The sequence below is a fragment of the Oncorhynchus gorbuscha genome, linkage group LG07 (genome assembly GCF_021184085.1).
Source record: "Oncorhynchus gorbuscha isolate QuinsamMale2020 ecotype Even-year linkage group LG07, OgorEven_v1.0, whole genome shotgun sequence".
Taxonomy (NCBI): Eukaryota; Metazoa; Chordata; class Actinopteri; order Salmoniformes; family Salmonidae; genus Oncorhynchus; species Oncorhynchus gorbuscha.
In genome coordinates this window covers 34,685,780-34,704,099 of record NC_060179.1, presented here as the reverse complement: position 1 = coordinate 34,704,099, position 18,320 = coordinate 34,685,780, and the positions used below count along the sequence as shown (strand labels likewise).

Here is an 18,320-nt window from a genome sequence, read left to right as displayed (position 1 = left end):
AAACATTTCTTGTGCTGACGTTGCTTCCAGGTGCAGTTTGGAACTTGGTAATGGGTATTGCAACTGAGGACAGACCATTTTTACACGCGCCTCAGCACTTGGCAGTCCCATTTTGTGAGCTTGTGTGGCCTACCACTTCACAGCTGACCCGTTGAATGTAATGTAATGTTGTTGCTCCAATTGACTGGGGCAGCTCTAACAGGGCAGACATTTGATGAACTGACTTGTTGGAAAGGTGGCATGATGGTGCCATGTTGAAAGTCACTGAGCTCTCAGTAAGGCCATTCCACTGTGAATGTTTGTCTATGGAGATTGCATGGCTGCGTGCTCAATATTATACTCCTGTCAGCAACGAGTGTGACTGAAATTGCCGAATCCACTCATTTGAAGCGGTTTCCACATACACTATACAGTATATACAAAAGTATGTGTCACGTTCTGAACTTTTATTTCCTTTGTTTTGTCATTATTTAGTATGGTCAGGGCGTGAGTTGGGGTGGGCAGTCTATGTTTGTTTTTCTATGATTTGGGGATTTCTATGTTTCGGCCTAGCATATGGTTCTCAATCAGAGGCAGGTGTCATTAGTTGTCTCTGATTGAGAATCATACTTAGGTAGCCTCGGTTGCACTGTTTGTTTGTGGGTGATTGTCTATGTTGATTGCTTGTTTCAGCGCAGTTCGCATTAGCTCCATGGTTGTTATTTCGTTTATTGTTTTTTGTATAGGGTTTCAGTGTTTGCTTTATTAAAATTAACGATGAACACATACCACGCCGCATTTTGGTCCTCCGATCCATCTCGCCTCTCCTCTTCAGATGAAGATGAGGACGACCGTGACAGTATGTCTGTTTTATGACAGAGTTCTTTAGCCCTTATGGCCACGTGTTAATGAAATAAGTTGATAAAGAAGAGTGAATGGTTCTTCATCTTTTGTATATTTTTGTTCAGGTTGCAAACAATGGCCTTATACTGGAGATGAACCACCCAACAGCTGGAAAGATTGCAGTACCAGGTAAGAGCCTGAGCCCTACAGGGATACTTGTGACAATAGATTGTTTCTCTCTATTTAAACAAATTACAACGTATAAAGTCATACCAAAGACTGTAAAAGTGGGACCCGATGCATATCTGCTTGACACATTAAGCATTAAGGAGATCGATTGGGGGTAAGGCCCTGCAATAGACTAGCCTCCTGTCCAGAGGGTGTACATCAAGCTGTGTCACACTACAGAAACAGGATATAGGCTCCTGCTCCTATGAGCCCTTGTGGCTCGCACAGAAAAATTAATCATATTTAGATGAACAAAAGTTTTTTGAAAACAAAATAATAATTTTATGACTGAATATTTGGCAATCAAGGACCAAAAATTACAACAGTTTAATTTGTGTAAATATATTACCATTAGCACATGGTTTGGAGGGCTGTACAATTAATGTTTATATACAGCCTATAATTATATAGGCTATATAATAATTATAATACTTAATGTTTAGCATGTTTAAATGTATTCTAAAATCATTAACATTTATCGATCAAAATAATGGAAAGTAATAAAAATGTACAGTTATACAACTTTTTTTATACCCCTAACCAAACAGATGTTGCTTTATTTTTTTTAAACATTTATTTGCATTGAGGTAAATATAGCTAATATAACTAATGGCCTGGGACATAGACATTGTTTGGCCTGAAAACATCTGAATGTCCCTTTCAGGCATTTAGCTAGATCTAAGCAACAGTGAGAGACATGGGCTAATCTTAACATTTGAATAAAACACTTTTGCAGTTTCAAAATGACTGAGAAAGAAGTAATTGACAAAATAAAGGAAATATCAACATGAAGTGTCTTAATACGAGTTGGGCCACCATTTACCAGAACAGCATCAGTGTACCATGGCGATCGGGAATCAAGCTAAGACCCAAGTGCAGACTGTGTGAAGTAACAATGTTTATTGTAATCACAGGGGCGGGCAAATGACAGGTCAAGGCAGGCGGGGTCTTTAATCCAGAGCAGAGGCCAAGGTACAGGGCGGCAGGCAGGCTCAGGGTCAGGTCAGGCAGAGGCCGGTAATCCAGAGGTGGAGCAAAGGTAGAGGATGGCAGGCAGGCAGGCTCAGAGACAGGCAGTGGTCAGGCCGGCGGGTACAGGGTCAGGACAGGCAAAGGTCAAACACCAGGAGGCCGAGAAAAAGAGAAACTAGGGAAACCTAGGAGCTGAGACAAAATGCTGGTAGGCTTGAACAAACAAGTCAAACTGGCAACAGACAGACAGAAAACACAGGTGTAAATACACAGGGGATAATGGGGAAGATGGGCGACACCTGGAGGGGGGTGCCCTCATTTACTCCCAAGTGATTCCATTATTTTGTCAGTTACCTGTACATTTTCATAATCTGTGAGACTTAAGGTAATACAGTATCACTTGACATCAAGTTCTTATACATCTTTAGTAACTGATTACTACAATAGCAAAATTGTTACATAGGACTTTAGAAATTGCTTCATGTTAAGTGTTACTGAGAATAACAGTAACAACATATGGCTAGTAAGTGTTTAATATAACTAAATATCGTAGGGTTAGCTGTTCAGCATTCTGATGGCCTGATGGTAGTAGCTGTAACTTGATTATCTACACATGGGGCCTGTTCAGGAAAATGGAAATGTCAAATCAAATTTTATTGGTCACATACACATGGTTAGCAGATGTTATTGCGAGGTGTAGGGAAATGTACAGTATGTTCAGATGTAAATGCATTGTGCAGATCAAGTATGATCTACTGTCAGATTGGAATAGTATAGGAAATTGTGTGCTCTATTCATTATATTTCTATCTGCAACATGAAGTTTGAAATGCAGACTTTTGACATTAGTTGATGTCAGCCAATCCAACAGTTTCTGAAAAGTAGTCACTTCCTGAGATATGTATTTAAATAGTTGTAAAAAAAGTAGTTGTTTCTCAGATCTGCATTCATATAGTTTACAATGTAGTTGCTTTCTGAGATCTGTATTCAAATAGTTTTTAAAAAGTAGACACTTCTGATCTGTATTAAATTGTTTTAAAAAGTAGTTATTTTGAGGGATCTGTCATCAAACAGTTGTAGTCACCTCCAAAGTAACTACATATTTAAAACTATAGTTATCCCAGGTCTGCTACAGTATGTACTGCACCAAGGAAGTCTGATCTGTAGTGCACATTTTTTGCACAAATATTGTATTTTTTTAATGAACTTGAAATGTGTTGTTCTATTCTGAGCTCACTGCTGGAACAGGTATGTTTAGAAGCTGATTTCTCAATTAATTCTAAATGGGTGATATATCCTCCCCCCCCCCCCGACAATCAGTGGTGGGCTTTGATGTTTTCAATGTGGTGTTTACCATTGTGTATCCTGAACATTGATGTGCCAATCCAAGCCAAATCAAGGATAATTGTGAAGAATGATCCACAAAGACAGGAAAACCACAACAGACACCTAGTACCATGTCACGGGCCCCTGACCAAGCATCTTTCCAACATATACATTACATCTCTGAGTACTTCTATTCTCTCTAATCTTCCCCCTGTGATTTGCATAAAACCAAACTTCGACCAAAGAAGGGGTTATTTTGGGGGAGTTGGGCAGGGAAGGGTCCTAGTGCATCGGAAGTTCAGACCCATTTAACTTGCGGAAGACGGCCTGCTTTTCTGTCTGTGCACTTGCAAATTCGCCACAGTAATTGTATTTTTTTGCCGTTTCATGAGTGAAAAAGTCAGAATAGGGCACAATAATTGTGCCTATATGGCCTCAACCTGTCTTGGGTGAATGGCGATGAAAATATGCATGGCTAAAGAACACAATGAAGAGCAATTAATGGAATGACAGCAAGATAAAGCGCAAAATTGGCAATTAGCTGAGTTGGAAGGGGGTGGGGCTTTTGGGTCTGAGACTAGTCCCTTTAAATGGATGTCCAGAACAGTCAAACAAAAGGGGATGATTAACCTCTGATGGGAAGTAAGTCAGTTCAAGAAACCACTCTGATGAGTCCTGATTCCACATTCCACCATTCTTCAATGATGGTCTTTGTCTGTCTTGCACATATCAGTGATGGAGAATAGGCTTCGAATAGGTTTTTGTGCCTTTGATTGTGAGAAGCTGCCTCATTAGAGATTGTGCAGAACTGTTTATTGTGTGGCATTCCCCATGGGGATCCTTTTAGCTGGACCAGCGGCATGCCTTTGAAGTTCACAACTAAAATGGACACAGCTGATCCTGGACTGACGGGATGTTCCTTATACAGATTTTTAATGAATGTATTTGCAAATTATAGTGGAAAATAAGTATTTGGTCAATAACAAAAGTTTCTCAATACTTTGTTATATACCCTTTGTTGTCAATGACAGAGGTCAAACGTTTTCTGTAAGTCTTCCCAAGATTTTCACATACTATTGCTGGTATTTTGGCCCATTCCTCCATGAAAGTCCGTGTTGCCCAGCAACAGCCCCAAAACATCACTGCTCTAGAGGAGATCTTCAACTCCCTCCAAAGATTTTCTATGGGGTTGAGATCTGGAGACAGGCTAGGCCACTCCAGGACCTTGAAATGCTTCTTACGAAGCCACTCCTTCGTTGCCCGGGTGATGTGTTTGGGATAATTGTCATACTGAAAGACCCAGTGACGTTTCATCTTCATTGCCCTTGCTGATGGAAGGAGGTTTTCACTCAAAATCTCACGATACATGGCCCCATTCTTTCCTTAACACGGATCAGTCGTCCTGGTCCCTTTGCAGAAAAACAGCCCCAAAGCATGATGTTTCCACCCCCATGCTTCACAGTAGGTATGGTGTTCTTTGGATGCAACTCAGCATTCTTTGTCCTCCAAACACGACGAGTTGAGTTTTTACAAAAAGTTATATTTTAGTTTCATCTGACCATATGACATTCTCCCAATCTTCTTCTGGATCATCCAAATGGTCTCTAGCAAACTTCAGACGGGCCTGGACATGTACTGGCTTAAGCAGGGGGACACGTCTGGCACTGCAGGATTTGAGTCCCTGACGGCATAGTGTGTTACTGATGGTAGGCTTTGTTACTTTGGTCCCAGATCTCTGCAGGTCATTCAATAGGTCCCCCCGTGTGGTTATGGGATTTTTGCTCACCGTTCTTGTGATCATTTTGACCCCCCGGGGTAAGATCTTGTATGGAGCCCCAGATTGAGGGAGATTATCAGTGGTCTTGTATGTCTTCCATTTCCTAGTAATTGCTCCCACAGTTGATTTCTTCAAACCAAGATGCTTACCTATTGCAGATTCAGTCTTCCCAGCCTGGTGCAGGTCTCCAATTTTGTTTCTGGTGTCCTTTGACAGCTCTTTGGTCTTGGCCATAGTGGAGTTTGGAGTGTGACTGTTTGAGGTTGTGGACAGGTGTCTTTTATACTGATAACAAATTCAAACAGGTGCCATTAATACAGGTAACGAGTGGAGAACAGAGGAGCCTCTTAAAGAAGTTACAGGTCTGTGAGAGCAAGACATCTTACTTGTTTGTAGGTGACCAAATACTTATTTTCCACCATAATTTACAAATAAATTCATAAAACATCCTACAATGTGATTTTCCTGATTTTTTTCTCATTTTGTCTATCATAGTTGAAGTGTACCTATGATGAAAATTACAGGCCTCTCATCTTTTAAGTGGGAGAACTTGCACAATTGGTGGCTGACTAAATACGTTTTTGCCCCACTGTATTCTGCAACCAAATTTCTATTCTCGAATATTAACAAACGATTCAGTCATGTAATTAAATTTGGCTAAAATATGCATGTCATTATGCTACAGTTGGTATCATAAATATTCACTAACCTTTGGATTTTTTTCAGATTTTGTTGCATTAAAAAGTGGGATTGAAATAGATTTAATTGTTTTTTTTGTCATTGATTTAGAAAATGTTTTAAGGAATACATTTCTTGAGGCTCTTGGACACATCATCAGTGATGAAACCTGGGGTCATAGGGTGTTTTGGGTCTTACAAGATCAGACACCCTCGCCCAGGCGACCCAGACAAGGTTGATCAGACCCTGACTTGTATCCAGGTGACATTACTCTGCTCTCCATGCGTCTCCTCTTTTGATCTAGGTCCATCTTGAGGCTTTTTCGTCTGCCTTGATGGTGTTGTTGATGTCTCTCCTCTTCGCTCCATTGATACAGTGTGCTTTAGACTCTGTAGAGGGATTGCCCAGAAACTCCTGCAGCCTTCCAGCAGGCTATGACTAGTCCCTCGTACTTGGCCCTCTTCCTCTTGTACTCTTCCTCAATGCAATCTTCCCAAGGGACTGTGAACCTCAGAATAATTATGGTATTTGTGGACTCTGGGACCAGGGTTATGCCTTTTCTCAAGGTTGTCTTGACAACATGCTGCGGGAACTTGAGCTGCTTCTCCAGGTCTGTCTGTCATCTGCATGTCCTGACCAGTAGCTAGGATCCCTGCTGGTGGTTTGGATTTTGAGCCTAGCTGCTCTCCAGCTCAAGTGAAAGTGATCTTCTGACTGGTGGGCCGAGCTTTCTTGCTCTTGCCGACAACCTGTGCAGGTTGTTTCTGCGATGGTCTTGAGAACCTGGTCATGGTGCCAGTGATAACGGCCCCCTCCTAGAGCTTTAGGACAGCAGCTTAGGAGCGTAGCGGGCACGCAAGAGACTCCACTTTGCCAAAGCAGAACCGGTTTGTGTGGCTGGGTAGGACATCATACACCGCCTGGATCAGGAACTTGATGCAGTGTGGTCCGCCTTTTTCTCCCCAATTTTGTGATATCTAATTGCGATCCAATTACGATCTTGTCTCATCACTGCAACTCCCAAACGAGCTCTGGAGAGCGAAGGTCGAGTCGTGCGCCCTCTGAAACATGACCCGGCTAACCATGCCTCTAAAAACCCACCCGCTTAACCCAGAAGCCAGCTGCACTAATGTGATCGGATGAACCACAGTTCAACTGACGACCGAAGTCAGCCTGCAGGCGGCCGGCCTGCCACAAGAGTTGCTACAGCACGATGAGCCAAGTAAAGCCCCCCCCGGCCAAACCCTCCCCCAACCTGGATGACGCTGGGCCAATTGTGTGCCACCCTATGGAACTCCCGGTCACGCCGGTTGTGACACAGCCTAAGATCGAACCCGGGTCTTTTTATACCACAATACTTTTCTGTCCACCGCTTGCTCCCACCTCATCCAGGCTCCTAGTAGTCTCATTCTCATTGCTCTGCTGGACCTGTCGTCTTCACAGCTACTCTCACTTCCCCCTGAACCAGCCTGTGTTTCTCCTTCCCCTTGGCAATGTCTTATCGGGTAGTTGAGAACATTCCCAGACCAGCTCTTCCCGAGACTCAGCCTGCAGCCCGGCTTCCTCCGCTCTCCATTTCCACCCGGTCCTGACCGCTGTCCCCCCTTGGGCCACTTTTGGGTTGCTTGACTCCCTGTATTACATCACTTCCCGTGCCCAAGTCACCTTGAACCCTCTCTTTTAGGAACTTCAGGGGCATCCTCAACTTTTGCTGTTCCCATAGAGGGCAATGCTGTTCAGGCTCCCGAGCAACCCCAGCCACATTTGAAGATAGCTACTGACCTTCCTAATCCATGTTCTCGACAGTGGAGATGGGGACGTCGTAGAGTATCCTCGGGAGGATGCCATGCTGATACATCCACACCTTGAACCTGCCGGGCAGTCCTTACCGGTCAACCGCTCTCAGCCAGCTCTCCAGCTCCTGACAGGTGGCATAGATTGATGTTGTGTCCTTCCGGCTGCTGTCAAAAACCTTGCCATAGCTCTTCAATGGAATTTCCAAGATGGTTGGAATCAGTGTTGCTGCAATGATGAAGCGGAATCTGTCCACGACCTTTCCCTTCTTCAACACCATCGACCTCAATTTTGTTTGCTTGAAGCTCATTCTCACCCATCCAATCAGCTTTTCCAGCCCTTGCAGAATCCACCTGCTTCCTGGCACTGACTGTGGTGACTGTCAGGTCTTCCATACAGGCCCCGATTTGTGATTGTCGCACCCCAGATTTGGTTCGAGGTCCCCTGCACTCATTTTCAGTAGACTTCACTATCATGTTCATTGCCAGGGCAAACATGATCACGGAGATAGAGCAGCCTGTGATGATTCCCAACTTCAGTCTGTGCCACTCTGCTGTTACTGACCCTGATAAGACTCCCATGCTGAACCTATCATAGTAGTCCAGGATGAGGTCTGCCACTTTGTCTGTGACATTGTGTTTTGTCATTATAGTTTGCACCAGCTTGTGAGGGATCGAACCATAGGCGTTAGAAGATCAAACCAGAGCACTGCCAGGTCACCATTGATCTGGCGTGCTTCTCTGATGAGCTGGGTCACCACTGCTGTGTGCCCCAGACACCAGGTATTTTTGGGATGCCTCCCTTTTGGACCAACGTGTTGATGTAGCCGTTCTTAGAGGAAGTATGCCAGCCGCCTAACTACAATGCTGAAAAAGATCTTCCCTTCGACACTTAGCAAGGAGATGATCCTGAACTGGAATTCCTTCGAAATCTAAACACCTTTGGCGAATCTCCACTGCTGTGCAACCTTTCCTCTCCAGATGACCTTCAGGATGTTCCAGAGCCAATTGAGTAACAGCTGTTCTTGTAGACCTTGTACGAGACTTCGCTTGGTCTAGGCGCTGAGATACACCTTGCCAACTTCGCCATATCCTGTACTTCTTTCAAGAATGGCTCCCTGTAGTTGATCTCTGTGACCGGTGCTGGTAGGTCTATCAAGATGTTGCACTGACCCAACTCCTACTAATTGTCGGGGTCAATGAACGTGATCTGGTTTTGTGCTGGTCAATCTCCTCTTTGGAACAAGCCAAATTCCCGCTGCGCTTCTACCCTAGTAGCTGCTTTGTGAAGCCAAAGTGATTGGCTATAAAGGCAGTTCGCTTCCTGGCTCTTTCTTTCCTCCGTCTTCTGTGCCATTCAGCCCTACACAGTCAAGAGCTCCTTTCTCAGGATGCTCCGTAGCTCTGCCAAGGGTGGTTGTTGCCCCTGATCTGTAGATTTTCGCAGCAGTGGTGTACAGCGTTGTGGCAGGCCTCTGCTCCACTGCCCCAAACCTTTCCGCTGCTTGGCTAACTAACATTGTCACCATAGTTTGTAGCCTCCTGTCAGTGTCTCCCATTGCTGTTGCTTCCAGCACCTTTTCTGCATTCTCGTCAAACTGTTGCCACACTGTCAACTTGCAGGCTTAGGGCCATTTGATTCAACATTTGCGACACGTAGAGGCTCTGAGATCTGTGAGGTGACTCCGGGCCTGGCAGGAGTATAGGGTTCTGGACTTGGGAGGAGATACTGGAAGGCAAGGGACCCTGGGCACAAGCTGGGGAATATCGCAGCCCCAAGGAAGAAGGCAGTGAAAGCTGAGCGGTGGCGATATGAGGTAAGGCGGCACAGCAGGCACGAGAGGCACCCCCCCCCCCCCAAAAAAGAAGCACAGTACTGGTCAGTACCGTGTTATGCGGTCAAGTGCACGGTGTCACCAGTACGCACTCATAGCCCAGTGCGCCATAAGCCAGCCCCCCGCAAGTGCCATGCGAGAGTGTGCATCCAGCCAGGGCGCATTGTGCCGGCCCAGCGTGTTTGGTCTCCGGTACGCAGTTTCGGCCCAGGGTATCCTGCGCCGAATCTGCGTGCTGTGTCTCCGGGGCGCTGGGAGGGTGCAGTGTGTCCTATGCCTGCACCCCGCCCGTGCCAGGCGAATGTAGGCATTGAGCCTAAGAAGAGGTGCGAGTGGTATGCACCAGATCTCCAGTGCTCCCCCACGGCTCGGTTCAACTTGTGCCTGCACTCTGGATGGTCCGGGCTAGGGTGGTCATCCAGCCTGGAGGAGTGGTGCCAAGGCTGGGCACCAAGCTCCAGTGCTCCCCAACAGCCCGTTCCATCCGGTGCTTCCTCCACGCACCAGGCCTTCTGTAGGTCTCCCCAGCCTGGTGGGACCTGTGGCAGCCCCACGCACCAGGCTGTCTCCTCCCTCCAGGTTCTCCCTCCTGTCCGGAGCTGCCAGAGCCGCCCGTCAGTCAGGAGCTGCCAGAGCCGCCCGTCAGTCAGGAGCTGCCAGAGCCGCCCGTCAGTCAGGAGCTGCCAGAGCCGGAGAACCGTTACAGCCTTGTTGAAAGCGGTGCACATTCTTGGCATTCTCTCAACCAGCTTCACCAGGAATGCTTTTCCAACAGTCTTGAAGAAGTTCTCACATATGCTGAGCACTTAGCTGCTTTTCCTTCACTCTGCGGTCCAACTCATCCCAGACCATCTCATTTGGGTTGAGGTTGGGTGATTGTGGAGGCCAAGTCATCTGATGCAGCAGTCCATCACTCTACTTGGTCAAATAGCCCTTACACAGCCTGGAGATGTGTTGGGTCATTGTCCTGTTGAAAAACAAATGATAGTCACACTAAGCACAATCCAGATGGGATAGCGTATCACTGCAGAATGCTGTGGTACCTATGCTGGTTAAGTGTGCCTTGAATTCTAAATAAATCACTGACCGTGTCACCAGCAAAGCACCATCATACCGCCTCCATGATTCATAGTGGGAACCACACATGCGGAGGTCCTCCGTTCAGCTACTCTGCATATCACAAAGACAATCTAAAATTTGGAAATTTGGACACACCAAAGGATAGATTTCCACTGGTCTAATGTCCATTGCTCGTGTTTCCTGACCCAAACAAGTATCCTCTTCTTATTCATGTCCTTTACGAGTGGTTTCTTTGTTTCTTTGCAGCATGAAGGTCTGATTCACAGTCTCCTCTGAACCGTGTGACGCATTTATTTGGGCTTCAATTTCTGAGGCTGGTAACTCAAATTAACTTATCCTCTGCAGCAGAGGTAACTCTGGGTCTTTCTTTCCTGTGATGGGAAAGGCAGTTTCATCATAGCGCTTGATGGTTTTTGCGACTGCACTTGAAGAAACGTTCAAAGTTCTTGAAATGTTCCATATTGACTGACCTTCATGTCTTAAAGTGATGGACTGTTGTTTCTCTTTGCTTATTTGAGCTGTTATTGCCATAATATGGACTTGGTCTTTTACCAAATAGGTCTATCTTCTGTATACCACCCCTACCTTGTCACAACACAACTGATTGGCTCAAAGGCATTAAGAAGGAAAGAAATCTCACAAACAAACTTTTAACAAGGCCCACCTGTTAATTGAAATGCATTTCAGGTGACTACCTCACAGCTTAGAACCCCCCCCCCCCCTCTGTTCCTTTATCACAATAAAAAAAAGTGATGTTACTTGTTATTCAAATCCAGCAGATGATTCAGAATTCATCATGTTTTCTTAGTATTAGTCTATATCTAATGTATCAGATGGAACGTCCCATGTATTTAAGGAAAATAACATAGGCCTCATAAATAATGTCAGACATATTCCATTTACTGCAACCGTGACCAGGCCAGGCAGTTTTATGGTAAAGATTGAGAGCCCAAATACTTTTCTCAGCGAAACTGTTGTGGAAATAACATTTCTAGTCTTACAATGTTTATTGTGTCCCTTTGGGGAAATGTGTTTTCCATCTCATGTCAAACAAATACATGTGTAGGTAGGTTCACCTCGATAAAATGGAGATAGACCTTTGGAAATGGGAGGAATAGGATATAGCCTAGAGAATTTTGTGGTTATGCATATAATATACTGAACAAAATATATGCAACTTGCAACCATTTCAACAATTTTACTGAGTTACAGTTCATATAAGTAAAACAGTCAATTGAAATAAATTATTTATGGCCTAATCTATGGATGTCACATGACTGGACAGAGGGTCCTGGGCCTGGGAGGGCATAGGACCACCGACTTGGGAGCCAGGCCCAGCCAATCACAATTTGTTTTTCGCCACAAGGGCTTTATTACAGACAAATACTCTTCAGTTTTATCAGCTGTCTGGGTTTCTGGTCTCAAACGATCCCGCAGGTGAAGAAGCCGGATGTGGATGTCCTTGGCTGTTATGGTTCCACGTGGTCTGCGGGTTGTGAATCCTGTTGGACGTACTACCAAATTCGCCAAAACGATGTTGGAGGTGGCTTATGGTAGAGAAATTAACATTAAATGATCTGGCAACAGCTCTGGTGGGAATTATTGCAGTCACCATGCCAATTGTACGTTCCCTCAACTTGAGACGTGGCAATGTGTTGTGTGACAACTACACATTTTAGAGTGGCCTTTTATTGTCCCCAGCACAAGGTGCACCTGTGTAATGACCATGTTTAATCAGCTTCTTGACATGCCACTAAAAGAGATGTAAACAAATTTGTGCACAAAATGTGAGAAATAAGCTTTTTGTGTGTATGGAAAAATCCTGGGATCTTTGATTTCAGCTCATGAAACATGAGGCTAACACTTTACATCTATATTTTTGTTCAGTATATATTAATATTATATAAGTCTCTAATGCAATGTTTCCCATGGAATTGTATCTCCAAGACAATGTCTCCTAGTGCAGATGCCAAAGTTATTTTATTTTATTTTATCTGATTTTAAATGCAGGCTTACCTCATCCTAGAAGCACCTTCAACATCTGACAGTTATGTTAATAAATCTTTTCAAAGCATTTATGGTGAAAAATGAAGAATACGAGTTGAAACTTGAATAATACGAGTTATCACGGGTTGTGAATAGATTTGATAACTCACACATTTAATGAACCACGCTTAAACCTCATCTAAGCAAAATTAGAAAGGCTTAATTAAAATGAGTGTCATTTGAAACAGTAATTAATCAGATCATCCATGCAACTTTTAAGATTTAGATGCACTATTGTAAAGTGACTGTTCCACTGGATGTCATAAGGTGAATGCACCAATTTGTAAGTCGCTCTGGATAAGAGCGTCTGCTAAATGACTTAAATGTAAATGTAAATGCAACTGAAGGAGATTGATGGAGATGATGATATACAGTGCATTCGGAAAGTATGTAGACCCCTTGACCTGTTCAACATTTGGTACGTTACAGCCTCATTCTCAACATTTGTTTATATATAATTTTCCCTCATCAATCTACACACACTACACTATAATGACAAAGCAAAAACAGTTTTCTAGAATGTCTTTATGCACATTTATTACAAATATAATACGGAAGTATCACATTTACATAAGTATTCAGACCCTTTACTGAGTACATTGTTGAAGCACCGTTTGCAGCGGTTACAGCCTTGAGTCTTCTTGGCTATGATATTTGGGGAGATTCTCCCATTCTTCTCTGCAGATCTTCTCAATCTCTGACAGGTTGGATGGGGAGCGTTGCTGCACAGCTATTTTCAGGTTTTTCCAGAGATGTTAGACTGGGTTCAAATCCGGGCTCTGGCTGGGCCACTCAAGGACATTCAAAAACTTGTCCGAAGCCACTCCTGTGTTGTCTCGGCTGTGTGTTTAGGATTATTGTCCTGATGGAAGGTGAACGTTCGCCCCAGTGTGTGATCCTGAGCTCTCTGGAGCAGGTTTTCATCACTGATCTCTCTGTACTTTGTTCCGTTCATCTTCCCCTCGATCCTGACTATTCTCTCAGTCTCTGCCGCTCAAAAACATCCTGACAGCATGATGTTGCCACCACCATCCTTCACCGTAGGGATGGTGCCAGGTTTCCTCCAGATATGATGCTTGGCATTCAGGCCAAAGTGTTTGAATCTTGGTTTCATCAGACCAGAGAATCTTGTTTGTCATGGTCTGAAAGTCCTTTAGGGGCTGTCATGTGCCTTTTACTGAGGAGTGGCTTCCGTCTGGCCACTCGACCATAAAGGCCTGATTGGTGGAGTGCTGCAGAGATGGTTGTCCTTCTGAAAAGTTCTGAAACTCCCATTTCCACTGACGAACTCTGGAGCTCTGTCAGAGAGTGACCATCGGGTTCTTGGTCACCTCCCTGTCCAAGGAGGGGGTTCTTGGTCACCTCCCCTGATTGCTCAGTTTGTCTGGGCGGCCAGCTCTAAGAAGAGTCTTTGGTGGTTCCAAACTTCTTCCATTTTAAGAACGATAGAGCCCACTGTGTTATTAGGGACTTTCAATGCTGCAGACATTTTTTGGGTCCCTTTCCCAGATCTTTGCCTCGACACAATCCTGTCTTGGCTTGGCTTTTGCTCTGACATGCACTGTCAACTGTGAAACCTTATAAAACAGGTGTGTGCCTTTCCAAAGCATGTCCAAGGAGGCACCTGAGTCTCATACAAAAGGGTTTGAATACTTTGGTAAATCAGGTATTTACATTTTTTTATATACATTTCCAAAATGTAAAAAAATATTTAAAAAATTAACGGTTTTCACTTTTTCATTATGGAGTATTGTGTGTATATTCATGAGGACCCTTTTTTATTTAATCCATTTTCGGATAAGGCTGTAACGCAACAACAAGTGGAAAAATTCAAGGGGTCTGAATACTTTCCGAATCGGTATATTACCGATTTATTTTATAACTGTTTTTGTTTGAACCCTGAATGCTGATTGGCTGTCAGCTGTGGTATATCAGACCGTATGCCATGGGTATGAGACAACATTTATTTTTACTGCTCTAATTATGTTAACCATTTTATAATAGCAATAAGGCACCTCAGGGGTTTGTGGTATATGACCAGTGTACACTACATGGCCAAAAGTATGTGGACACCTGCATGTTGAACATCTCATTCCAAAATCATGGGCATTAATATGGAGTTGGTCCCTCCTTTGCTGCTATAACAGCCTCCACTCTTCTGGGAAGGCTTTCCACTATACTTTGGAACATTGCTTCCATTCAGCAACAAGAGCATTATTGAGATCAGGCACTGATGTTAGGCGATTAGGCCTGGCCTGCAGTCGGGGTTCCAATTAATCCCAAAGGAGTTCGTTGAGGTTAGGGCTCTGTGCAGTCGTGTCAAGTTCTTCCGCACCAATCAGGACAAACCATTTCTGTATGGACCTCGCTTTGTGCACGGGGTATCGTCATGCTTGAACAGGAAAGGGCCTTCCCCAAACTTGTGCCAGAAAGTTGGAAGCACAGAATTGTTGAGAATGTCATTGTATGCTGTAGCGTTAACATTTCCCTTCACTGGAACTAATGGGCCTAGTCCGAACCATGAAAAACAGCCCTAGACCAGAATGCTTTACAGTTGGCACTATGCATTGGGGCAGTTAGCGTTCTCCTGGCCAAACCCAGATTTGTCTGTCGGACTGCCAGATGTTGAAGAGTGATTCAGAACCTGTTTCCACTGCTCCAAATATCAATGGCGGCGAGCTTTACACCATTCCATTTCAGATGATGATCTTAGGCTTGCATGCGCGGCTGCTCGGCCGTAGAAACCCATTTCATGAGGATCCTGACGAGCAGTTTTAGTGCTGACGTCGCCTCCAGAGGCAGTTTGGAACTCTGTAGTAATTGTTGCAACCGAGGATAGACGCTATGCGCTTTAGCACTTGTATGTCCATTCTGTGAGCTTTTTTGGCCTACAACTTTGTGGCTGAGCCGTTGTTGTTTCCACTTCACAGTAAAAGCACTTACAGTTGACCGGGGCAGCTCTAGCAGGGAAATAAATGGACAAACTGACTTGTTAGGAAGGTGGCACCCTACGACAGTGCCACGTTGAAAGTCAATGAGCTCTTCAGTACCGGCCATTCTACTGCCAATGTTTGTCTTTGGAGATTGCACAGCTGGGTACTCGCTTTTATACAACGGGTGTGGCTGAAATAGCCGAATCCACTAATTTGAAGGGGTGTCCATAAACATACCAACAGGCTAAGTGCTGTATCTAGGCAATCAGCATTGCATTGTGCATAAGAATATACCACACCCCCTCGGGGCTTATTGCTTAATTATAATATGTAACAATGGAAAACTCCCTTACTCGCTTATTACACCAGCTCTGTACACACTCCTGCATTTGTTTTTTGTTTTCTACCATGTTTTTACTCCTGAATGGAAATGGCATCTCCTTTTTCATTCCCAGAGGCAAGAATTAAGCACAGACAGGAAGAGCAGGGTTGCGGTATGGGTTCAACTGATTCAACAATATAGATCAAAACTCCAATGTGTCAAACCCAAGCATGTTTTCAGATTAAATAGGCACCTCACTGGGTACAGGAATGACAGTACAAGGTTCTTGTTATCTACAAACAGTCTGCCACTCGGTACACTCGGGCAGCTATTGACGTTAATGGGAGGGTCCCAGCGTGAGTTGCCCAGGCTGAAACATCTCTATCTCCTCCCCACTGCAAACCCACCGAAGCACTCGCTCTCAAAGAGCTGCTTGGGTGCTGAGGGAACCACCAGGCCTCTTAACTCTGACATCAATGTTCTATAAGCAGCATTTCCTCCTCAGGCTATTTTATCTTACATAGCATTTAGGTCACTGTCTGCTGGATGTAGATCCCTCAATGAAGAATTTGTTGTAAAATACACTTTTGTTTTCTTAAACTCTATGGTAGAATCGTGATGCAACAAAGTCATGGCGTGGGTGCGTGCGTGCGCGCACATGGCTACATAAAGTACATGCATGTATACAGTCGGGGTGTGTTTTTAAAAATTGTATGGCAATAATCAGGGAGGAGAAAAAGTTTTCTGTGAGATCAAAAATGTGACTTTTTCATCCAGACCACTCTGTATCTATTTCTCAGAAGAGAAATGCCCATGAAACATGTATTCCACCATTCAAGGTAAGCCAGGGAGGCTGATAAAAGAGACTGAAAAGGGGTGACTTGTTGCGTGGGTTCAAAGTGCAGAGGATGAAGATGTACTTCAACCGACAGCTCTGCTGTGGAGCTTCATGCTGTGAATGAGTGTGTCGCCCCCCCCCCATCTCTCCTCTCTCCATCATTTTCTTTGAAACTGGAATAAGAGCCAAAGAGAGTAACAATTGCAAGAGAGAGGGACACAGTGTCCTGTTCTTTTTAATATAATGAGCAATACTTTGTCACGATACATCAGAAAGTATTCTCTTCTCATAGCCCTACTTCATCTGACTGCTTTATTAAAGATCTACATTCTGATTCTCCCTCGCACATATTTTATTTTCCTTGATCAAACAGATGCGAAAGAAAAGTGTTTGATACATGGTAGCGAGGGGCAAAAACAGAAGATTGGCTGGGACGTGTCTCAAACCCCTGTCGTCAGGGGTTATGTGTGGTCCGGAGCTGGCAGCACTATCACTAGACCAGATTCTGACGGACTGTTTCAGAGTTTGAACCCCTCTCACTTAATCTTTGTCCCGGATGTGCCAGACCACCCCGCGCAGACCACCCCGCGCAACCAGCAGGGACCAAGAACCTCAAGGGCATAGGACTGCACATGAGCACCGCTCTTTTGTCCCGTTCTTGGCCCTTTTGTGCCAACCCACTGGGCAGACAGTCTTTTTAAATTCTTTATCTCAATCGTCTGTCGTTTCACAGGGTAACGTCAGGAATGGGCCATACAGAGAGCTCCAGTATGTGTTGACTCACCGCTTATTTAGGTATTTATCAAATTCTCTGGACTTTTCCACACATGTCCTGGGGGCTTGTGGGTCTGTTGGCTGACTCATGGACCACTGAGCACTGAAACCTCAGGCTCGGCGGCATGCTATTTCCTCAGGAGGCCAGGAAGCCCCGATGCCCTCTGTCTCACTGGCTTAGTCTCCCTGTCTCTCTCCATCCGTGTCCCCCAAAAGGGTGCTTCCTAAATGGGACTGTCTGCATCGGACCGATCCATCCCATTTACAATACTCTGGAGCTGAGCCATGGCCAGTAATGAGTTGGCACCGACTATGGAACTGCTTGGCACATAATGTGGGTGGGTGGGTGTGTGTGTGTATGTACATGCATATTTCAATAGAGGGATAAATCCCTTTGCTTTACGATGAGGCCTTGAGTTTTTCACCTGATGAATTGATCTCCAATAGAAATGAAAGCAGGTTGGGATAGACTCTAGAAAGAGGGAGAGAGAATCAGTCTGTAAGACCCAGCGAAGGACTAGAAAAGGAACGATAGAAAGACCCAAACAGAACAGAGAGCTTTTTGTGGTGAGACTATGAGGAGCATCTTCCTCCGATAACGGAACAGTGTGGGAAAGCAGATGTGGCCTTGCGGCCGCCCATCGTATCGAAGGAGAGGGGGAGGAAATGGAGGATGTGGTGAGGGCATCGTTCATAACTGCTGAGCCATCGAAAGACAGAGGGAAACCGCACGTGTCCTCACACACGCACACAGCCATGTTCAGGGTCCTGTTCTCCCTTTCTTTCTTTCCCTCCCATCTTTGCTTTTCATTCTGATCTCACATTTTACGGCCTGGCCTCATCTTTCATTGAAAACAGCCTCAGTCCTTTGGTGCGTTCTCTCAGTTTTGTAGTTAA

The 18,320-nt window shown here is 44.8% G+C and overlaps 1 protein-coding gene across 3 annotated transcripts in view; it reads left to right on the top strand.

Annotated features, from left to right (window-relative positions):
- Positions 1–18,320, top strand: part of sugct (succinyl-CoA:glutarate-CoA transferase) — a 171,952-nt gene that overhangs the window by 142,788 nt on the left and 10,844 nt on the right. For 2 of the 3 annotated variants that reach the window (XM_046356278.1, XM_046356277.1), the window contains exon 13: positions 948–1,011. The exons of the other annotated variant lie outside the window; for it this stretch is intronic. In XM_046356278.1, the coding sequence (XP_046212234.1) occupies positions 948–1,011 (64 nt within the window). The remainder of the gene's footprint in view (positions 1–947; positions 1,012–18,320) is intronic. 3 annotated transcript variants of the gene reach the window in all.